Source organism: Chelonia mydas, chromosome 7 (assembly GCF_015237465.2).
Source record: "Chelonia mydas isolate rCheMyd1 chromosome 7, rCheMyd1.pri.v2, whole genome shotgun sequence".
NCBI lineage: Eukaryota > Metazoa > Chordata > Testudines > Cheloniidae > Chelonia > Chelonia mydas.
The window spans coordinates 40,740,573-40,764,882 of record NC_057853.1 but is presented as its reverse complement, the minus strand read 5'-3'; the positions used below and the strand labels follow the sequence as shown (position 1 = coordinate 40,764,882).

The 24,310-nt window shown below is 43.3% G+C and overlaps 1 protein-coding gene across 7 annotated transcripts in view; it reads left to right on the top strand.

The window, feature by feature from the left end:
* Positions 1 to 24,310, top strand: part of IPPK (inositol-pentakisphosphate 2-kinase) — a 94,505-nt gene that overhangs the window by 37,168 nt on the left and 33,027 nt on the right. For 2 of the 7 annotated variants that reach the window (XM_007055587.4, XM_043551947.1), the window contains exons 2-4: positions 1,204 to 1,251; positions 11,376 to 11,471; positions 22,556 to 22,622. In XM_007055587.4, coding sequence (XP_007055649.2) covers positions 1,204 to 1,251; positions 11,376 to 11,471; positions 22,556 to 22,622 — 211 coding nt within the window. Of the gene's footprint in view, positions 1 to 1,203; positions 1,252 to 4,169; positions 4,297 to 7,640; positions 7,815 to 11,373; positions 11,472 to 13,591; positions 13,714 to 22,555; positions 22,623 to 24,310 lie in introns of those variants that run through there. The other 5 variants (XM_037903528.2, XM_027817955.3, XM_037903529.2 and 2 more) reach the window with 5 other exon arrangements.

The window sequence follows — 24,310 nt, the reverse complement described above, 5'->3', positions numbered from 1 at the left end:
GTCTCATATAATATGGTTGGAACTTTTCTAGAAGTTAGGTGGCTAAGTGTTTACCACAGAAAACAAATGCTTCATTTTTTTTCCCTACTATGGCCCCCAGAGTTTTGTGTAATAAAGGCTGTCTTCTAGGATGCCCTAGTCCCCCTCGAAGTCTGCCATTTTTGGACTTAACACATAAGGAAAGTAAATGCAGCTAAGTAAGTGTTGCAGATTGGCTACTTAGACTGTAAGCTCTTTGGGGGCAGGACTGACTTTTGAGAGTGCAAGGATTCCTCAGGTGAATTCCCAACTCCAAGGAAAGTGGTGTTTTATTAGACCTTTAATCAGCTATTTACAGTTTCTTACTAAATCTAAGTTTCTTACTAAATCTAAATTAGGCCAACAGTTGTTTGTTTCATCTTTGAACTCTTACAAATGAAAGTGCTCATCCGGGACAAGTGTGTTATTACTTTCATACAGTTTGCCTGTGATTAACTTGTGAACGTGAGTGTGGGTTTCCTGTATAGAATTGAAAAAAATTAATATTATGCTGAAGTAACTTCACTTTGTGTCTTAAAAATCTTGACTTGTGGTTTTGGAGGGAGGGACCATATTGGAAATCTACGGTATTTTGTCCAGTATGTCACATGTGACTTTTTGTGGTAAAGCTGTGGCTCTTTTTTTCTTTATACCTGCTCACTTTCATAAACTCAGTGTCATTACCAGGTGGAATTTCAACATTGCAGCTATTTGAGTGTTGTGAATAGACATCTTCTGAATATCTTGAAATCATGTACTGATTTTTCAGGCAACTAGGTCTCTAGCAGAACTATGTCATGTGGAGACAAAATTCATGGAGAAAATACTTGGTTTCGTTTTGGTTTTTTTCTGTGGTGGTCAATGCCATAATATCTGAGCAATTTATCATCAGAGCAGTCCTGTGAGGTATGGAAGTCTTATCCTTAATTTACAGATTGTGAGTGGAAGCAGTGAGTGCCGTGTCCAAGAACACAGAGGAAATCTGTCAAAGCTGGGAGTAGTACCCAGCCTGAATCTCGATTCAGTGTTTTAACCACAAGATCTCCGACCTTGCCTTTCTTTCTTTCATGTTTAAATGAATTGTTTAATGATTTTGTTTTTAGAAATTAAAACTGCGTAAACGAGCATACTGTTTTTAATGCTAATGTAACAATTTCCCCCCACCCCACTCTCTCCCTTCTTTAGCGTTGTGTGGTGCTGCGTTTTCTGAAGTTTTCCCCAAACCGCAATAAGGTAAGACACAACACATTCTTCTGACTTGTTACTGTTCACCCATTGTGTTAAGAAATTCTCCACTTCTATCCCAAATTAATGCCCACTTTTATAACGGAGTCTGCTCTGGGGCCTATGCAATAAAGTTTTGGAGCCCACTGGAAAAAGCATTGTGCTGATTTGTTAATCTGGTGCTGCTCTTGGCAGTACAGGTTCAGTAGTAGACGCTCTGACAGGGAACCGTTAAGGGTTTTTTCAGTATAAGATACTTTAAAAAGCCCTAAGGAAGTGGGGTGGCGCTGTCAGTCAATTATAAATAGCTTCTACCCTGGCCTAGAGTTGAACAATTTAGTGGTAACCCACTCCATTAGCTATAAGACAAAATATTAATCCGACATGCCTTACAGTATCTGCAAGAGCTCATTCTTTTAGGGCATGTCTACAGGAATACTTAGTTACCTGGCACTATCCTGCCATGTACTGTATACATGTGCACACTAATACTTTTAGGTGGGCTTTGATCTACCATGCTTTGAAACTGCTCAGTATGGGATTTTTAGTGTGGCTGCAAGGTCCACACAGATACTTACTGTGCAGTGGGCTAGTGTGGGGTACATTTACTTCCTGGCTAGTCATGAGCTAAGAGCTCTTGTAAACAAGAACTAAGTCTGCTCTGACTTAAGGAAACTAATGAGAAGATGGATTATAAGCTTTTCAAGGCAAGGACTGAGTCCTTCTATGTGTTTATATACAGCCTCTTTCACATTGGGGTACCAAACACGACTAGGGCCCCGGATGCTACCACAGCATAAAATAATTGTAATTGCCTTTTTTGACCAGCAGTTCTGATCCTATTCCTTACTTCAGAATTCTTCACTCATTAATGCTTCTTGGAGAGTCATTGGAGGCTATTGCTCAAAATGTCTCAGATACTTTGTTCTCAAGGTCAGAAGTATTACACTAGATATTATGTTATGCCTTGGGTTTTTTTCCCTATCATCACTAAAGACCTGCTGACATCTTATGAAAAAATTGTCAAAAAACTTCCTTTGTAGACAGTGCTGTTCATATGTCTGTTTTCTTCACCTTCCTTCTAATGCATAAAATCAGAATCTTTATTATTTAAATCAGCCATTCTTCCTGTTCACTCCTCACTTGAAATCATAACTACCTTGAGTTTTATATATCGCACTAAGCCCTACTTGCATTACCAGTACAATAATTTTGTTATTCATTTGGCCTAGTTCCAGCAAATGCAGTTGAGCTCTGTCTACACAGCAACAAATGAGTTGAGCTAAAGAATAAGCTTTAGGACTAGATAAACATATAAGCAACAAAGAACTTTTTTTAAATGAATTGATTTTAAAAAACAAACCAGATCCTAAATGTACACTTTATGTACTGCAGACAGTCAGTCTCTTAGTCACAATTCTGGGATAACTGTTCCTTCTTGGCCTCCTTCAGGGCACCCTTATTCAGGTCTCAGGCCCCTAGCGCTCACCTCTTCAAGGCAGGAACTCATGCCCCTCTCCCTGCAGACTAAGGATTTAGGCTGCAATTTCCTTGCAATTCATTGTGCTTATCACAGCAGGGGTGACTTTAGTCTAGTGCCTGCAGTTGTGCACGCTCTCAGGGGCTATGACTGTGTCTACCTGTAGTCAGTCAGCCTTCACAAAACAAAATATATTTTAGTACAAAAGCATTACAGAGAAAACATAAAATAATAAATGGTGTACACATGCTATGACACGTGGCAGTTTCCTGCAATATCCTTGGGGGAAAAAACCTTATTGAATTAAGTTTAAGTATTTTCAAAGTCCGTTGTATTAAATGTAAAGGTTATGCTTTATTGTGGGATGGGATTATATGTAATCTCTCTACAGGGGAAATGGGATGTGAATCCCGGGAAACGTTATGAACTTCAGAGGACTGTATTGAACAATATACCAGACAAGAATGGACTTTTGAGACAGTGTCAAGTGGTTTGCTCTGGGAATCTCTAGGGGCAAATTCACCACCTCTGGTTATGCAGAAACCCAGCCCTTTGAAGGAATGCCCTGAGGAGAGAACCATTGTCTGGTGGTTACTTGGTCTTAGGGTCTCAAGATCAAAGGCCCAAGCTATATAATGGAAAGACTAACCCATTGGTTGGGGTGTTACGAACTTGTAACAACAGAAAAAATCCCTTTTGGGGATTTGTAGGATTGATGCCTACCAGAGCCCTTGTTGGAGTTGGGGAGAGACCTCCAGGAAGCTTGTTAGTATGTGTAGGTTCTTTATTATTTTTAATGTTTTCTCAGTACTGGCTTAAGAATAAATGTCCTTGCTTATAAAGCGCTGTGTGCTAACTTGTAACTGTTGGCAGTTACAGCTGTTCATGGCTTTTGGAGAGAAAGCAAAGCACAGCTGCTTGGCCTGTTTAGGCAGTGTGGCTTGAGGAGAATATCACAATGCAGGCAGGGAACTGTGCATCCTGGGAAAATCCCTGGTCAGGAGTGGGACAGATGCAGATCTCTGCCCAAGAGAGGTGAGGCCTGAGGAACCTAAAGTGGGTGCCTTAGATGGACTGTAGAGCGGGTATACATGTGTAGTTGCCCTGAACTGTGACGCGCATGCTAAGCGTGCCAGGTATTACCCATCGTCTGAATGGGATACTGGTATGTCTCTGTTCCTTGTTCCAGAGTTAGTCACCCTGAGTCAGCTCAGGCTGACCCTTTATACAGTTCCTAGTTATTTGTTTACTGGTCCTGCTGAACCCAGTTAAAAACAGTATATGCAGTTTCCCCAAGGGGGTAGTATGTCTACAGAAATGTTCACCTGTCTAGGGATTTGCGTTAGTTACCTCCAAGTGATTCCGGATTCCACAGGGGAAACACCTAGCGAGCCAGCAACAAAAACATGCCTTGATACAAAAATCTGATTATCTTATGTACCCATAGCGACTGGCAATCTCAATATAATAGTCTTGAAAGTTTCCATGCTTCTGAGGTCTCTCATCTGTCATATCTCCCCTGCTGGAAGATAAAGAAGTCAACCCCATGAATCCTTGACAAGTAACAATACAAGGTGAGAGGGGAAACTGAGTCATGCATATTCTTTCATAAAAATACATCAGAAGTTTACCAGTTTTCCACATTCATTAACTAGATTGCTTCCTATGTATCAGAGGCCCTACTTAAGATGCACCATGCTAATGATATAATAAATAGTAGGCAACATCTGACACTGATATAGGTCACTATTATATGTGTCTAGTAGCTCCATAACCTCTGATATTTGGCTAGCTCTGAAAACAATATACTCTTACGTTAAAAGCAACGGAGCAAAATTATCTGCTACAGTGATTGGCACCTGGCCTGCTTAGTACTGGAAACTCCAAAAGCTATTTTATTCTATAGAATGTAATGAAAAGTTGTGCAAAAATTTGACTTTCAGAATTTTCTGATGACTGAAGTGAGCATGAAGCTGTGCATCATGTTTACTTGTGGCCCCAGTGAATAAATGTTCTGTTTCTAATTACTGGACAGAGCTGTCTTTGTCCCCATCGGCCTTATAAAGGAGCCGACATCTTTTGTTGTGGGATCAATTTTGTACATTACTGTCTCGTATCTAAGCCATCAAAAGTTAAACTGATTTTCCTGCTCTGTTTTTCATACAAGTACCCTTCACTAAATTCCACTTGGTTATCAATATGTTTGCAGTTGTTTCATCTGATTTTAGATACAGAATAGTTTAAAAGGTAAAATTTATTTCACTTCCCTGATTGAAAGTGGCTAGTTTGTTCCTTCCCCACTCCTTGGAGAAGTATAATTGGATAGTTTAGGTGACCTTGATATACTTTTCAGCCATTATGTTGTGGTAATATGCTGTCTACATTATACAGAGAAAAACATCAGGTCTTGCAGTCTCAACGGAGCTACCGAGTGACAGTCCTCTTCTTTTTGGTTTACCATGGTGTTTAAGACAAGTACTTCTAGAATGGCATCTCAGTCTCTTGGGGGTGGGGATGGGGGGATGAGACTGTGCCAGATCCAGACATTTGTACTGGTGCACCAGCATAGAATGAAGTGAAGTATGCCATCTCTAAACTGAAAAACGGACGTGCAGCCATTGCTGATGGCATCCCCTCAGAGCTGCTAAAATGTGCTATTGATCCTGTAGCAGAATCACTTCTGGCCATCTTTCGTCTGGTGTGGAGAACTGGATCCCTGCCTACTACCTGGAAGGACGGAGTTGTCATATCCACTCTATAAAGGCAAGGGACTGTGCAGTGAATGTAAGAGCTACAGGCCGATCACCTTGCTTTCCGTTCCAGGGAAGGTGTTTGCACATGTTTTGCTGGCATGCCTGGAGCCTTCACTACATCGGAATTGTCATCCCCAACAGTCAGGCTCTATGAGGAACAGGTCCACATTAGATGCCATTTTGGCCCTTCGCTTGCTGTCTGAGATACATCGTGAGTTCAGGAAGCCCCTGCATGTAGCGTATGTTGGTCTTAAGGCTGCATTGATTCAGTAGACCATGTTGTGTTATGGAAGGCCTTAAAGGACATAGGTGTCCCTACCACTCTGCTGGACTTGATTAGAGAGCTGCATAATGGAACCACTGCCCATGTACGTTGGGGGAACCGGATGTCAGCGCCTTTTAAATCAGTATCTGGTGTTAAGCAGGGTTGCATTTTGGCCCCTGCACTCTTTTTTGTTGGGCAGTGGATTTCATAATGCAGCATTCTGTCAGGTCCATAGGCCTTGAGATCGGTGATCTCTCACTCACAGACCTTGACTACACTGATGACGTCTAGTACAGAGCCCTGACAGGTTTCATGAGGCACTCGAGCATATGGAGGGGGAGTCAGCTAAGAATGGTCTCAATGTTTCATGGTCAAAGACAAAACTGCAAAATCTAGGACCAGGTCCGCCTGTGACTCCAATCACTTTGAACAACAAAACCATCAAATCAGTTTCCAGCTTTTGCTATCAGGGTTCTATACTTACCAGCTTCTCTAATTCTCACATGGAGGTTCTCCATCAAATTGGCATTGCAGCATCTGCCATGGACTGTTTCCAATGGATATGGAATCAACGTCGTCTTAGTATGATAACCAAGTTCAGGATTTATTCGAGCTGTACCCTTCCCATACTGTTGTACGGGTGCGAAACATGGACGCTACACCATGCATACTGGACAAAGCTGAAGGCTTTCCACACAAAATGTCAAAGTCATATATTGGGCATAAAGTGGAATGACTTCATCTGTAATGCAGATGTTTATGGTCATTCGGATTTACAGACTACTGGGGCCATTGTCCGCAGGCGGCACCTTATGCTTTTTGGACATGTCGCAAGGATGCCACAAGACGTTCCAGCGAACGCCATTCTCCAGGTGGCTTCTAACATTCGGGATAAAATTCCACCAACCTAGGGGTGGAGGTGGCCCAGCGGCAGACCCCACTATTACATGGGTTTGTTAAGTCTGTTCCGATGTTGGACTTTCAGGCCGTCAAGCTTTCGCAGTTGAACAGGAACGTACCAAATGGCGAACGATTGCTACAGTCGACTGTTTGGCTAAGCGTAGAAGAAGAAAAAGAATGCTGTCCCAGTTTATCACACAATACTCAGTTCACTGCTTTGTTTCTAAGCCATAAGGGGGTAATTTGCATAATACAAATAGTCCTGCAGCTCACGGTAATATGCAGATATTAAAACAAACCAACAAAAAACCCTTATTGGATTATGTGCAGACTGGCCAAGTAGCCAAGAAGAAGCTCATGTTTTTAATCTTTATATTGAGTGACCCTCCTGTTGGAGGCATTCAGCACTCAATCTTACAAATATTACACTTTAAAGAAAAAAAATAAAAGATCTCCTCTTAAAATTGCTGCTGATGTCCTAATAATTACTTGTATGGAAAACTAACTTTCTTTCATTTTCTACCCTTTTTCCATTGTTTGTTTTTGGTTAGTCAGACAATACTCTTGTCAGCAGCTTCCTTTCATTGGTCCTTTTATAGTCAAACCTGCAGTGCTGGCAGAAAGTTTATTGCTGCTTTAAAATTCACATGGAAACCATACACTGCTCTTACCTCACCCCTTCTCCTCTGCACACCCTGAACAGTGGGTTTTTTACCCACGAAAGCTTATGCCCAAATAAATCTGTTAGTCTTTAAGGTGCCACAGGAGGGATAGTGTGCATCATCTGTGCAAACACTGCTGTAGCATGTTATGGAATTTGAGTTCTGAAGTGGAGCTGATTTGCGCTGGTTTCAGCATTCCATATTTTGGCTGACAGGCACTGTGATTGTCAGACTGTGGTTTGAAAATCCTTTTTGTATTTTTAAATAGGATATTATATAATTTTAATGTTATTGACATCCTATTCATATTTAGAAATGACTAGTTTTTCTTGGAACAGAACTGAAGACTTAATATTTGACCCTGGAGGAGTTGTTTATCAACTTGAAGACCAAAGCTGTGTACCCAGCTGAGAAACCATGACTTTAGAAGCCCAGTAATTTGACAGCCATGGAAGTTGAGAGACAGAAAAGGCTTCTAGTTCATTTGTCTGCAATGGAGGATTGCTTTGTAGGTATAATCTGTCGTAAACCTCTAAGCACAGAAATGTGGCCTCACCTAATGCAAAAAAATTTAAAAAGAGAGTGCTGGAACAAAGGGTCGTCTTACACAGGTGGGGAGGAATATGGCTGCCTTTAGGCAGCCTGTTTTCAGTCCTGCCAGCATGGTATCCTGCTGAGATTTGTTGCCTGCTAACCAACTTTTTTTTGGGGGGGGGTGGGGGGGGTAAGGGGGTTCATGAGTCAAGAAACAAGAAATCAATTATTACCTATTGAGAGGTCATTGTTTAGTACTGAATATTCAATATTGGCTTCTGGTTTAGGTACATTTTCAAGCAAAACAGAGAATATTCCTTTCCTTAAACTTTCCCAAGGCTCACTTGAGCCTCCACAAAAGATCCTAAGGGAGAGCCAGCCTCACAGTTGGAAAAAACAAAACGCTAGGGGTAATGCTACTTGAGTTAATTAAATAGGGCACATTTTAATTTTTCTAGAATGACAAAAATGCCATCTAAACACTTGCTTCTTTCTCTTCCTACTGTTTATATAATAGTTTATTATATAATCTTTTTTCATATTGGTAATCCCTATTGGTTAATGGAAATCATACTGTGCTAATACAGATAAGTAAGCTCAGGCTATGTCTACACTACAGAGCTTTGTCAACGAAAGTTATGCCACTTTAATTAAACCTCTGTTGCATGTCCACACTATGCTCCTTGTGTCGGCAGAGCACATCCACACTAGCAGCTCTAGAATTGACACAGAGCAGTGCACTGTGGGTAGCTACCCCATTGTGCAACTGGCCACAAAGTGTTTTGGGAAGGGTTTGTAATGCCTCATGGGGCAGGTACAGTGTCACATGATGCAGGTTTCTCAATCCTATCGTTCTGTGGGCATCCTACTAGATCGCCAGCTGCTTTTCAACGGAAGTGTTTGGGGAGGTGGGAGGGAACGTATGTGACGGGCAGTGTGTGTGTGGGAGACAGTGTGTGTTGGAGAGTATATCGGCATGCTGTCTCTCAAGTTCAGACAGCAGCCTGAGCAACCAATCCTGAGGCAGGGGAAGAGGTACCCTCCCTCCCCCACCAAGTTCCCTGTAAGCTGTGCAACAGCCTATTTAGCGCTGCACAGGCACACAGGGAACCCACCCGGGTGGGGACCTGCCACAGCCAGGGGAGGGGCGCCCCTGCCCCCGACTCAGCCTGTGGCCTGTACCTGCTTCAGCCAGATCAGGCCTGGCTCCAGAGGGACACCTATCCTACTGGGGCCGGAGGAGGGGTGCCTATCCTGCAGCCCCAGAGCTCCCGCAGCAGGGAGAAGCACCTTTCCCTGCCAGCCCAGGTGCTGCTGCTGGGGGAGAGTGCTGGGGGGAGTCCTTTCTCCCCACTGTAGCCCCAGAGCACCCTGCACCCCAAATCCCTTATCCCCAGAGCCCTCACCCCCTGCACCCAATCCTCTGCCTCAGCCCTGAGTCCCTCATCCCTGGCCCCACCCTAGAGCCCACATCCAGAGCCTTCACACCCCTGCACCCCAACCCTCTGCCCAGCCCTGAGCCCCTCATCCCTGGCCAAACCCCTCAACCCTACCCCATCACATGAATTTTGTTATGTGCACCAATATGAAAGTGATATGTCACACATCACCTTCATATTGGTGCAAGTAACAAAATTCATTCCGCTCATGCGTGGGGAATAATTAGAGGGAACACTGTACTCCCCCTCTCCACATCAGCCCCCACTGTGTTACAGCACTGCAGTCCCCCTCAGCTCCCCGCATCTGCAGCCCACTCTGCCTGCCACTGTGTTCCTAGTGCCTGGGAGAGCAGGATTCCACATTAATGGTTCTGTGATTCCTTTAGAGTTCTCCCACAGCCTCCATCCTCAGCAGCTCTGTGAGCTCTCCATGCTGACGAATGTCATAGCTTTCTGGAGTTTTGAAAGGGGAGGGGTGCATGCCTGCAGGGCAGCCAAGTTCAAAACAGTGAGCAGAGTGGTCGTAGTGGGGATTGTGGGACGCTGGGGGAGGTCAGTAACGGCGACATAACGAACGGCAGTGTCTACACTGATGTTTTAACTTTGATGCGAAAAACTCTATGCATCTTGTTGAGGTGGTTTTATTTTGCCACCAAAAACAGCTTTGTAGTGTATACACCCCTACTGTTTTGTTGGCAAAACGCAGTGTAGATGAGGCCCCGTATTTGTGTAGTCCTATAAGTTAGTTATTGGTTAAGAAGTTTCATTGTGGAAAAACTAATCTGACTAGGTAAACAGTATTAAATCGTACAGTTTGTGTCATCTGTAGAACTGTACATGGGTAAAAGCCTTTTAGTTTTTGCTTCAGAAGTGCTGAAAGCTCTCCCAAAGTTAGGATCCTCAGACAGTTTTGAGATATAAAATTAAACATATTATAGATGACATGTTAATTCACACTTCACATTGCATAAAGAAATGCACCAGCTACAGTATCTGATTAATCAGTTGAATAATTCACCCCACTTATTGGCCTGAGAACTAAGTTTACCAGACCTAATTGAAAAATACCTTTACCACTACAGCCCTAACAGTCATGCACCCTTCAGTTTAAAAAAAAAAAAAAAATACACAGCTGTGCACTGTTTATATAATAAATCTGTTTATGTAACATGTTTTTAGTCTGTTTCAGATTTAATACATTTCTGTATCTGTTTTCTTCTCTCTGATGGTATAGTCCCTTTTATCCTTTTCTCTTACTTTCCTTACTATGTGTTCTCTACCTTCTATTTGCTGTTGTCTCTCAGATTTTTCACTCTTCTCTCTTCCACATCAGTGTAAAAATCCCCCGTTCTTACTCACAGCCACTCAGATACTTGCTCATCAATTTACGCCCACCCTCTTATACATAGGGTTTAAAACCCACAGAAGACTAAACTACAATAAGGGGGCACATTATCTAGGGGCAACAACTAGGTAAAAGTCAGGTAAAATTAAAGGCTGCTCTCACTCTCAACCCCTCTGTCTGCAGGTAGGAAGGAATATAATCTCCCTGTTTAACCACCATAGATCCTCCTGGCTGCTGCAAGCGTGGCAGTGACAGTAGAGAGGGGTTTTGGCTAATCCACTATTTCCCTGTCTCCTTTTTTCAATCCTTTCATTATCTGCCTTTACTGCTTTTGCTCAGAAATTTCCTGAACATAAGTAGAGGGAAACTGATCTGATTCTTGAAAGTTTTACTGCTACCCATAAGATTTCAGATACCAGCAGTGAAATGGATCATAGTACTATTTATGTCAATATGCAGTTTTTACCAAAGCTGTGAGCAACGGCACAGGCACCCGTGCAGTTTGTCTGCAGACTTAACAAGGCATTGCTGTGTGAATTTACACTTGCTTCATGTTCGGAAAATTATATTTGCAACTGTAAGGGCTAGAAACTTACTTTAATTTCAGTGACAGCTTTAGGATCTCCAGAAGTTGATGGCACTTGCCCCCAATTATTTGGAAATTTTCTAAGACAAGTGGATATTTCAAGTGTTGTATATTATTATTATTACTGCATGCATTCACTTCTGACCATGTACTATTCTTTCTTTTTCAGGCACCAGAGGAAATCTTACGCCACCTGCAAAACATAGTAGACTTCGGAAAACACGTCATGAAACAGTTTTTTGGGGAGAAATATGTTCATTATGGGGTAATCATTTTATCCTTAACTTATATAGTTTAAGTGCTTATCCATTAGAAACATTCTATAGGTGATTTTGCTTGATGCAAAGTATGCAGACCTTTTTGTGCGTGTTGTCCATATGAGATGCACAGCTTTGACCAGAGCTCGTGCTCTGCACTGTCTCCGTATTCTTCATTGTGATCAGATCATTAGATTTTGCCCAATGGACTGAGCCCTTGAAGATTATCAGTTTGGAAGTGTTGGAGGTAGTGGTTGGTGTGGGTGGGAGTGAAAGCTTTCATGCCTCTAAATTTGGAAGACTCAGCTATCTGTGGCGGCTGTGTACTGTTTTGCCACAGATTTGGTGGCGGGGAGAGAAGAGATCTGGTTTATAGCCATTGTCCTGGATTACAGGGCAATGAGGAGGCTCTTGTTTCCTGGTGGGCCAGATCAAGGTGGCTTCTTGAGACCTCAGACATGAGTGAGACACACAGGAGAGATTTGTGAAGAAAATCAAACCTCTCATGCTGGAATGTTGGTTTTTATGGCATAGAAGTTACATCCATGAGTTTTTATGGTACCAGACTCAATCTGGTGCTACCTGCTTTCACTGATGTTTTTTTTAATACTGTGTCATGAAGTACTGGGACTGTGGCACATCCAGCTCACTGAAATGAGTCAGGGGTCCTGTGGAAAAAATATCATATGATCATATGTGAAAAATGTGGGAGACAGCTGTATCTTGAACGAATAGTGTGTATGTCTTTTTTTATATGATTACTGTCATGCTCTCTGCTACACCGGGGGCAAAGAGTTAACTCAGTCCTGGGAGGTTTTACGCATTACTAGGAAACCAAACTATGACTTGAATTCAGTTGTTGGTGCTCATAAAATGGCTTTTTTGTGAAGTGGGAGGCACTGTCTTTGGGTCAAACTGAGAGGCAGGGGTGCAGTCTGCCTCACTGGCAGTCCAAATTCCTGAGGCATGAGGGGCCGACCTAAAATTGCAAGGAAAGATGTAGGTTTTAGTAAGATAACATGTATAGGCATTTTGATTTAATCGTTTCCCTCTTTGTTTCTGTGGTTAAATAAACGATAGTTTGTTTTGAGCAAACTGGTTACTGCATTTTCATATTGATCACAAATGCTGAAGGGAAGTCTACCACAGTGGCCACGAGCCAACTGGGCCCGCTGAAGACATGGCTAGTGAGGAGGGGTGCTGTGAGCTTGCAACATAGTCTAAAAGTGGGGAGAATTAGAGGGATTGCACTGTAAGAGAAGTACAGGCCCGTCCCTTGGAAAGGGTGCCCATAGGGTGACTGAGTGAGGGATTGGTGATCATGCACCCCTGTTCACACCCAAAACACTATTGTAATAATCTTGTATAAAATATGCCGTGTGATGTATCGTTTGAAAACTAGTAACTCACTGGTCAGTAATACCATGGTGAAATTCATGTAGCAACATTACATGTAAAGTTATGAACATAAGCTGAAGTTATGACTGAAATGTGTTTATCAGACAAGTCTGGGGAGGAGGCAAACCAGTTTCTCGAAGACAAAGGACAAGGCAATGCCTCTAGCCAGGTGTCATGAAAGTTGATTGGCAATCACTTTCAAATGGCCATTCTTTGGCAGCAAAGGAGGGAAGGAACAGATGGCTTTGCATTTTAACAAACAGCAGCATGGAACCTCAAGAGCCCACGTCTCCATCCTCACTGCTGGAAGGAACTATATCTAGGGGTAACTCTCAGGAAAATGCATTTCAGAGTGTAGCTAGACTATAAATGAGAGGGGTAAAAACACCCCAGGTATGTTATCTTTCACTCTCACTTTTTCACTTGGGAAGGCAAAGGAAATAGTCCTTTGGGGGCTGATCCTGACTTAAAAAATTTGGTCAGCAGTGTTGCTGGGAACCTGTGGTAAGAATTTTACCTTGAACCAAGTCTAGTTTGTTTCGTTACTAGTTTTATCTTCCTTTCTCTAGTAACCATTTCTGACTTCAATGATTTATACTTGTACTCACTTAAAATCTATCTTTGTAGTTAAATAAACTTGTTTTATTCTTTAATCAAAACTAATTCAGTATTGTTTAAACTGAACTGTTTTAGTTGAAGTAGCAAACTGTTGTTCATTGACCCCTTACAGGGGCTACGGACCTCTAATAACTGAACTGCCCCGGAGAGGGCTGGACAGTGCAGAACACACGCTTTTGGGGAAAATCCTGGACTAGCAGCATGTTGGGGGTCACCCTGAAAGTAGTAACCAAGGTTGGTGGAAGCTAATGTGACTGGAGTATGGCTGGCAGATGGCAGCTATACACAGACACTCAGGGTGTTACCTGCAGGCTGGAATGCTGTTTGAGAGTGGCACAGATGGGAGCTACAGCAGCAAAGCATTGTAAGGCACCCAGGGTTGCAGGGCAGGTGGTGACACGACCCCTCACTAGTCTGGATTGCATCCCAGAATGTCATAGGGTCAAAGGTACAGCTTGCCCTGAACTATATATAACCTCATGTAATTAAAGACTATCATAGTGCACATGTAAAAAGGAGACTAATTAAGGCAACATTAATTCTGGCATTTCCTAACTTTGGAGTGTTTGACGTTGCAACCTAAATAACATTATTTTAATGTGGCTTTGTTGTATTTAATGTCATACAGATTACAGGGAAACTATTTCACAAACATTTTAATAGTTGCATCTTAACTACATTATTGGGACCGCTTTTTTTTTGTTCTGCATATAAAGTCTTAGTTATCATGAGCCTGAAAATGCAAAGCTTAGAAGGACCAATTTAAAATATCTAAACATATTAAATAGCCTTTCTAGACACAAAATGACACAATTTTAATGTCTCTCATGACCTTCTGGAGCTAGAAGTGGATGCTGTATGTCCCATTCTGAAGGGAGAAAGCTCCCATTTCTGTCCTGCTAGGGTTATGAGTTCTGTTATTGGTGCATAGGTAAATAATATCCTTTCTGGACCTTGACACAACTTTTGTTGTCAGGAAATTCTATATTTGAGGGCAGGGGAAGGTAAAAACATTTTCTGGTAAGTTGATTTAAAAAATAAATAAATCTGAAATTGCTTAGAATAAGTTCCAGGGTAAGAGTAGTAGTAGTAGGGGGGAAAGTTTAGGTGAGGTAGGATAGTGTTGTGATTAAGATACTTGACTGAGATTCAGGAGATATGGGATAATTTGTCAGTTGGCTATAGATGAACTTAGTGTCCTTGAGCAATTCACTTAATCTTGCTGCACCTCAGTTCACCATCTGTAAAATGTGGATGATACTTCCTACCTTACTAGGCTATAATGAGGATAAATTTATTACCTTTTGCAAGGTGCTTAGATACTACAGTGACTGGGACCATAAAAATACCAAGATGGAAAAGAATATGATAAAACGACTTAAGACCTGATTCTTCAGTTAAGTCACCTGGATATCATCTCTATGTAAGGAGGGCATGGGGAGGAGGGGGAAGGGGGGGAGAATGGCATTGTCAACTTTATCTATGTTTATATGGATATAAATTTAGAAAAAATTGGCTTTAGACATCATTATTGTTCCATTGGCAGCTTTATGCCTTAGATAAATTTAGAAGGAACTAGAGCTACCTGGTTTTTTGGCTCTGTCTTGTGAGTAAGCTGCTCATTTTTGTAAAATAAAAGCTCAGTGGAGCTTGCAGTATAAATAGGGCACTAGATTTGCTTTTTATTCTGCAGTAAAATCTTGGGTTTAATTAAAAAAGGCAAATTTGGAATATATCTATTGAACAACAAAACAAAAAGTTCTAAAACATTTAACACAGCTAGGACACAACAGGGACTAAAAGCTGTTGGGTTCTCTCATAGCACATATAGCTAAATCAACTCCACAATGGGGGCTGGCTTCTGAACACTGGTAACATGATTAATACTGTATTTTGGCTTTTATTTAACTCCGCCCACTCTTCAAGTCTACCTTTAATATAGTGCAGTCTTTTTTGGTATGGAAGAAGAGACACAAATGTAGTAAACCCTAAATCTAAACTGTCAAATTAGGGAAAATGTATTTGAAACTTTATGGGGAATTACAATTCAAGTGGACTTTGCAAATGGTTTTAACTCAACCATTTCACTAAAATAAGAGAATATTACATTGAGATAATGCACAACCTCGAAATTATAGCCACTCATAGAAGAGAATTAGAGTAGCACGAGAACCAGGAGTCTGGTGGCACCTTAAAGAGTAACAGATCTATTTAGTTTTTAAGGTGCCAGCAGACTCCTCATTGTTTCTGTGGATGCAGGTTAACACGGCTACCCCTCTGATACTTAATAGCACAAGGTGAGAGATGCAATTATTCTTCTTCGAGAGATGTCCCTGTTGGTGCTCCACTTCAGGTCAAAGTGCATCCCAGCGCCTTCGATCGGAGATTTCTATGGCAGTACCCCTACAGGCTGTGCACGCGCTGTGCCTGCCTCTTGAGCTGTTAGTGTTCTAATAGCGCGTGCACAGTGCGGACTCCTCAGTTTCTTCTCTACTGTTCCTGGCTAGAGACGGAGTTCGGCAGTGCTCTTTGAGACTAGCTATTTAGTTTGTTTCTCAGTTTAGTTAGTTTCAGTCATTAGAATTACTACTTGGATAAGTTACATTAGCTGTTACTTTTATTTCTTTAAAAAAAAAAAAAACAACAAACCTCCGCAGTTTCCTACATGCCTGGTTCCCGAGGCTTCAAGAGATGCACCTCCTGTAAGGATGCCATCCCCATCTTGGACGGCCATTCACAGTGTGTACGCTGTTTGCGGGAGTCTCAAGTACTCCAAAAATGCGTCCACTGTAACAAATTGAAAACGCGGATCCGCAAGGACAGGGAGCTCAGGCTTAAAATGCTGCTCCTGGAAAACTTCCTCAGACCTACCTCTGACTCTGGCCAGCAAACCTCTGTGACACCCTCCAGAGGCAAAGGAAAAGCCAAAAAATGGCCAGCTTCCTCTCCCCTCAGGAGTCATTCCTTGGGGAAGAAGTTAAAACCAGCTCTCCCGTCTCCGCTGACTCCAGCTCTGCGGCTCAGCACCTTTCACACGGCAGGCACCTCGGGCACCGACCGTGAGTCGGCTGCCCCACTACATGGTGCTGAGGCTCAGGGCTTCCAGTTGCCTGCCTCTTTCAGCTCTCCTACGGCCACCTTTGCTAGTATGGTGCCGACAGCACAAGCGGCGGGTGCGGCACCATCCTTTGATCTTGCGGCACTGCTTTTACAACCGCCACTCTCAACACCGAGCCTCCTGAGATCTTCTGCCTCCCTTGCAGTGCCTACCTCAGGGGCTCCTACTCTGGTGAGCCAGCTTGTGCCCCCAGGACAACCTTCGGTGCGCCAGCAGACTCTGCCTTCACCAGCTACACTAGCACCAACTACTGGTCACTCAGCTCCACAGCAGCTTTTACAGGGTTGCAGAGGGTTTAAGGGTGTCCCATGCTCCTGACTCTCCTTTTCTCAGCACCAACCTGTCACCGAGACCTTTAGCACCCTACCTTCAGTACTCCCCTACCACTTCAAGCTCCTCTAGTGAAGTGTGGGAGGAGGAGGAAGAGGAATACGATGACCAGATGTTTTCCTCTCAATACTCTCCCCAGAGTCAGTTATCTACAACTGGGAGACATATTACAGCACGATCTCCATATCCTCAAGGCTGTCCACACTGGTATGGCAATCCCTGGATGGGACCACCTATGCTCCGCCCAGTGCAATGGCCACCCTGGGGTCCATGGACCTACACCGCTCAACACTCAGGTCTCTGCAGGGTGGCTGGAGGAAAGCTGTCAGACCCTCCCCACTGCCTGCTTACACTGAAACCCAGATAAGACCTGAAGTGGCCACCACTACAGAGAACACTGCCCCACACACCTCTTCTATAGCGATAACACCACAAGACGCCATGGTACCCCCACCACCTCCCGCTACTGATGAACTTGCTTACTTTCAAGAGTTGTTTCACAGAGTAGCAGAAGAGGTCAAGATTACCCTGGAGGAGGTACCTGAAACACACCATGAGCTTACTGACATCCTGCAAGCTACAACCTCCTCCAAAATAGCCCTACCAATTAATGGGGCCATTATGGAACCTGCTAAAACTATTTGGCAGACCCCAGCTAAAATAACACCCATTAGCAAGAGATTGGACGGAAAATATTTTGTTCCATCTAAGGGTTCTGAGTTTCCATTTACACACCTGTCACCTAATTCCCTAGTGGTCAACGCAGCCAATCAGAAAAACAAATACCAACACTTCCGCTACACTCCATCAGACAAAGATAACAAGTGACTGGACTCCTTCGGCCGCAGAGTGTGGTGTTCTTCCACTTTTGCAATTTAGAGTAGTGAACTATGTGGCGCTCTTAGCAAAATATGACCACAAAAATTATGCTAAGTTAATGCAATTTATTGATGATGTGTCGGGGGATAAACAACAACAATTTAAAGCAGTGGTGTCCGAGGGCCAATTGATCTCCCGCACAGCTCTTCAAGCCACCCTCAATGCTGCGGACGCAGTGGCCAGATCCACAGCCATGGCTGTTGTCATGCGGCGGTCCTCATGGCTTGTTTCTTCCTCCTTTCCGAAGGAGATACAGAATATGGTCAAAGATCTCCCTTTCGATGGAGACAAGCTCTTCGCCGCTACAACCAATGGGGTCCTTCACTCCCATGAAGGATTCCCGTGCCACTCTTTGATTCTTAGGCATCCAAACACCTGCCTCAAAGAAGAGACAATATAGATATCAGCCATACCAGTGACCGCATTATCATACCTTTGCGCAACATCCACCTTTCGGACAATATGATACGCAACAACAACAAAGACATAGGCTCAGGAACCAACGACGTTGCCCTCTGCAAACAACAGTGACCCACCCTCCTAACCCAAATAAATAAATTTGAGGTGTTGGTCGAGGGTATAGAAAACCTCACACCCTCTCCAGCCCCAACTCCAACCAACCATTTCTTTGGAAACTGTTTGCGTCCATTCCTGGCCAACTGGCAAACCATCACTACAGACAGATGGGTCCTGGAAATTATCAGATTGGGTTATGCCATCCCCTTCCTCTCCTTACCTCCCACCCACCCTCTCACCCCCTCCCTCTTCAGGGACCCCTCTCACGAGCAATTGCTCTGTGAGGAGGTACAACATCTAGGAGCAATAGAGGAAGTACCCCCTTAACCCAGAAGGAAAGGGTTTTCCTCCCTCTACTTCTTGATGGAAAAGAAAAGCGGTGGTTGGTGCCTGATCCTCGATCTTCAACGTTTGAACAAGTTCGTCAAGAAACAGAAATTCTGGATGGTTACTCTCCCATTGATCATTCTGATGCTGGAGCAAGGAGATTGGTTTTCAGCCTTCGAAGTCCAAGATGTGTATTTCTATGTCTCTGTCCACCCTGCTCATCGTTTCCTCAGGTTTGGTGTGGGAGCGCAACACTACCAGTACAAGGTCCTCCCTTTTGGCCTTTCCACTGCACCATGTGTCTTCTCCAAGGTGCTAACAGTTGTAATAGCACATCTCAGAGAAAAAAGGAATCCTCTCATTTACTTACCTGGACGATTGTCTCCTCAAGTCTCCCACTCAGTTAGAAGCGAACCACGCAACTCGTGCAACCCTTCACTGCTTCCACACCTTGGGCCTGCAAATAAACAAAAACCAATCTACCTTACAACGTACCCAACAAAGTGCCTACCTTGATTCCACCACTGCTCTTGCATCTCTCCCCTAGGACAGTTTCCACACAATGGGCATCCTTATTACCCAGATAAGTGCCAGACTACAGTCCGAGACTCCCTACAGCTCTTAGGACATATGGCCACTTGCACATTTGTGGTTGCAAATACTCGTCTATACATGCAATGCCTTCAGGGTTGGCTAGCCACAGTATAAAACCAAACAAGCACAGACTAAACAGGTTACTAACTATGCCACAGAAAGTCAAGGACTCACTCCTCTGGTGGACCTCTCCCATCAACCTCTGCACCCAGGATTCCCTTCCAACAAGATCCCCTTTCAATTACCATCACCACAGATGCATCCCTCGCAAGATGGGGAGCACGCATCAGCCACCTCACCACTCAGGGTCTGTGGGCCACTTCAGAAAGCAGGCTTCACATAAATTTGCTAGAGCTCCAAGGCTGTACGCAATGCCTGCCTCCATTTCCTTCCCGTCATCCAAAACCACCAAATTCGAATCATGACCAACAACATCACATGCATGTTTTATGTCAGACAGGGGGGAGCCTGATCACACTCCCTTTGCACAGAGGTGGTAAAACTTTGGAACTGGTGCCTTCAACACAACATCCATCTCTCCGCCTCATACCTGCCAGGTTCTCAGAATACCATTGCAGATGAGCTCAGCCGATCGTTCCCCTTACAGCACGAGTGGGAACTCAATGGCATCGTTCTTTCCAACGTTTTCCAGACCTGAGGTTATCGCCAACTGGATCTATTCACCACAGCAACAAACAAAAAGTGCCCGACATTCTGCTCCAGAGCAGGCCTGGGGAAACCCTCACGGGGGGACGCCTTTATGCTCCCTTGGACCGAGACTCGTATACGCATTCCCACCAATGCTTCTGTTGCACAGAGTAATTCAGAAGATACGAACAGACAGAGCCAACATCATTCTCATAGCCCCAGCATGGCCCAGACAACCGTGGTACCCCTTTCTCCTGTGCATGTCGGTCAAGCCACCCATTCCTCTTCCGCCACTCAGCAACCTCCTATCACAATGCAGGGGACAACTATTTCACCCCGACATACGTCTCCACCTGAGGGCCTGGCTGATCAATGATTCTCTAATGCGGAGTTAACATGTTCAGACCAAGTATGCACTGTCTTGCTACACAGCAGAACACACAACACGCGACACTACCTACCTGCATAAATAGAAACGGTTCACATCTTGGTGCGCTGGTAAACAGACCTCTCCAGTTTTCTGCTTCACTCCCACTGATACTGGATTACCTGTTATACCTTAAAACATCTGGCCTCTCTACGAGCTCACTCAGGGTCCACCTTGCGGCAATCGCTGCCTTCTGCCATAAGGTTGACAACGTAGCTGTCTTTGCCCATCCAATCACCGAAAGGTTCCTGAAGGGCATCCAGACGTTATACCCGGATGTGAAACCACCTGCTTCACCTTGGGATTTACACCTAGTCCTCAAAGCTCTGATGGCAATACCATTTGAACCGATGGCTACCTGCTCCCTTCTCCATCTATCCATGAAGACCACCTTCTTCATAGCAATCACATCTGCCAGACGAGTAGGAGAAATGGGGGCGCTTATGGCGGACCCTCCGTATACCATGTTCTTCCGCAATAAGGTCACACTCCGCACGTATCCAAGGTTCTTACCTAAGATACTGTTCCTTTCACCTCAATGAACCTATACCCATTCCAACATTTTTTCCCAATACCTCATGCTAATGCCTTTGAAATGACAATGCACACTCTTGATGTTCAGAGCATTATCCTTTTACCTAGATAGGACAAAACCATTTAGGAAAACCCCCAGACTTTTTGTCTCTACTACTCAGCGCTCACAAGGAAATGCTATTGCTACACGGAGACTTTCCAAATGGATTGCTGACTGCATACGCCTTTGTTACCAACTCAGGCAAATACAATCTCCTACGTCAATTAGAACACACTCTACCAGAGCTGTTTCCATATCCACAGCCTTTCTCCGTAATGTCCTACTGTCTGACATATGCAAGGCAGCTAGCTAGCTGGGCATCAAACCTTACCTTAGCTAATCACTACACTGTCATCCACACTGCAGCATCTGACACCAGATTGGGTAGAGCTGTCTTGTCAACAGCCTTCTTGCCTCATCCGAAGTCCCAACCATCCTAAGGGATACTGCTTTTCAGTCACCTGAAGTGGAGCACCCCCAGGAACATCTTTCAAAGAAGAGGAGGTTACTCACTCTGTGCAGTAACTGATGTTCTTTGAGATGAGTGTCCCTGTGAGTGCTCCACTCCCCGCCCTCCTCCCCTCTACTTTGGAATTTGTAGCACACTCAGTTGTAGAGAAGGAACTGAGGAGCCCGGGCCGTGCACGCGCTATTAGAACACTGACAGCTCAAGAGGCAGGCACAGTGCCTGCACAGCCCGTAGGGGGTACTGCTGTAGAAATCTCCGATCGAAGGCGCTGGGATGCACCTTGACCTGAAGTGGAGCCACCCACAGGGACGCTCATCTGGAAGAACGTCAGCTACTGCACAGGGTGAGTAACCTCCTCTTTTTTTATTATAATTGAGATAATGCAATTATGAATGGAACCCTGCCTGCCCCAGTGATACATCATTACTTAATCTATCGTCTTTGACTTCAAAATTGTTTTGTAAGCATGGGCTGCCCAGCCTGTTTCCCATGTCACTGCAGTGTGGCATGTTGGAGGAAGGGGTCTCTTCTTCACCCAGCCCTGCCCTCTCTTTCTAGGGAAGGATGGTTAACCTTCAAAATGTCTGGCTTCTTTTTGCTCTTTTTCTGGCTGATGACCTTATCCTGGGAGAGCCTCATATTTTTAGACTTGTAATCTCTTACCTCCTTATTTCAATTCTTTGATAAATGAGTTGCTTCCATGAGTGAGGAGATCAGATCTACTTACACTTCAGTCTAGAAGTTCCTGGTTTCTATTTGGTTCCTGTGTTAAATCCTTAAATACAAGGACTTTACCAGTTTATAAATATAAGTTTATAAGTACAAAGACAAACTGATTTGTTACTTTCAGAAAATGCATAATGTTCCTGTAGTTGCACGAAACTGACAAACTGGCGAAGGGCTTTTTCTGTGTCTCATGACAGGATATGGTATTGATTATCTGGTCTCCTCAGACACGCAGAGTAAGATGAAACTTGTACTGTTTCATAGGGTCGAATAACAAACAAAACTCTCAACCAAATAAATGGCTTGTTTTCACTGCAGTTCAGTTGATCTTATGTAACTTTTTGGCCCACTTTGTTGACACCCTCCAAAATTTTATGTATTTTTGTGTATTACCAGGTAACATTTTATTTTAAGATATTTCCTTTTAAAAGAAGCTGTCTGTTAAAATATTAAATATTTGTGTTTTAGGAAGTTGTTCAGCTACCTTTGGACTTTGTAAAACAGCTCTGTTTAAAGATCCAGTCTGAGAGGCCAGGTAAGGATCCCATTGCTATAATTAAGATTCTTGCATTCAACTATAAAATGTTCAGTTAAATTGCACAAGAAAAAAATTTATTTCTAAAATCTGATAAATAAAAGTTTTTTTGATAAGTTACAATATCATTTAATCATTGCTGTTGCCTAGTCCTTAAAGGGACACAGTCCACTTGAAAATCAGACTGTGTGAAAATGTTGTATCTATTGCAACTAAATTACTATCCATGAAAGAAACAGGAGAAGAAATTGTTTGTTTGTTTAACTTGTACATTTGTAAGCACTTTGTGTAGTCAGGTTTTTTTCTTTGCTAAAAAGACCTTTACAAATAGTAACGGGAACAGAAAACCCGTTCTCCATTTTTGTAATGGAATTAAAAAAAACTTGGATGTTTAAAAGTAACTGTGTGTTGGAATTGGTCAGTTTCAAAAATTGCGAGTAGATGTTTGTTTTCAATACTTTCATTTGAGGCTAGACATTGATAATATCTTAAGTATTTGTGTTTTTGCTTTACTAGTGAAAAAGTATTTTATGTAAAATCAACCAGAATGTGGAAGTTGACTTGTATCCATTGTCATGCATAACCTGGCATTCCTTTACTAAGAAGCTTGGGTTTTGAACCCTTTACCTATAGTCTGCATGAAAACTGAATCATAAGTGTTGTTCAGCTTCCTTGTTTCCACAATGAAATAGTATGACACTTGTGAACTAGATTTTCCTGGAAAACTCATCATATGTCATATTCTAATCCGTACAGGGGAGAATTCAAAAGTTATCTCTCTTCTCACTGATTACTCTTAGGCTCTTGGGTGGTTAGTTGAACAAATTCATGGGTTTTGACTAGTGCAGTCCCCTGGGGAATGATCTGGTACTAAAGTCTAGGAAGATAAGACGTACTTTATGGTGCCTTCAATCTAGAAGAACTGGAATTGCTTTACAGATTAAGTACAGGACTCTCTGTACTATGTTGCTGAAATAGATCCACCACTGGGGTGGAATACAGAGCACAGTTTAACAGTGCCAGTAATACTACACAACAGTATTAACTAGCCTGGGAAATGAATAATTTAACTGAAATTACAGGAGAAATGATGGTAGGCTGCATTAGTTACTAGAATTGGAATTTAGCCAGGATGATGGGACCTAACCCTCTCATTTCTAAGGGGGTGCCTCACACTCAGAGCTCTCAGAATTTTCTTCAGAGTTCCTATTCTTGCACTGACTGATACTGAGGGCTTGTCTTCACTATTGGGTAAGTTGATCTAAGTTACGCTACTCCAGCAACGTGAATAACATAGCTGGAGTCGTTGTAGCTTAGGTTGACTTATCCCAGTGTCTTCATTGATGCTCTCCGGTAGACTTACCTTACTCTTCTCAGGGAGCTGGAGTACCAAAGTCAACCGGAGAGCACTCTGCCATCGATGTAGCGGGTTTTCACTAGACCCACTAAATTGACACCATCTGCATCGATTGCAGCAGCATCGAGCTCCCTGGTAGTGAAGACAAGCCCTGATTCTTAGTTATAAGACACTGTCACATGCTATGGTTGTATGACAGCTTGATGAGGTCACGTTCAAGTTGGGACAGCAGTTTTGTTTTTAGCAGGGAAATATTTCCAATCAAACCTCAATGGCTTTATAGGTTTTTTCATACACTATATCTTTCTGAAAAGACCACCTAATTTAGGTG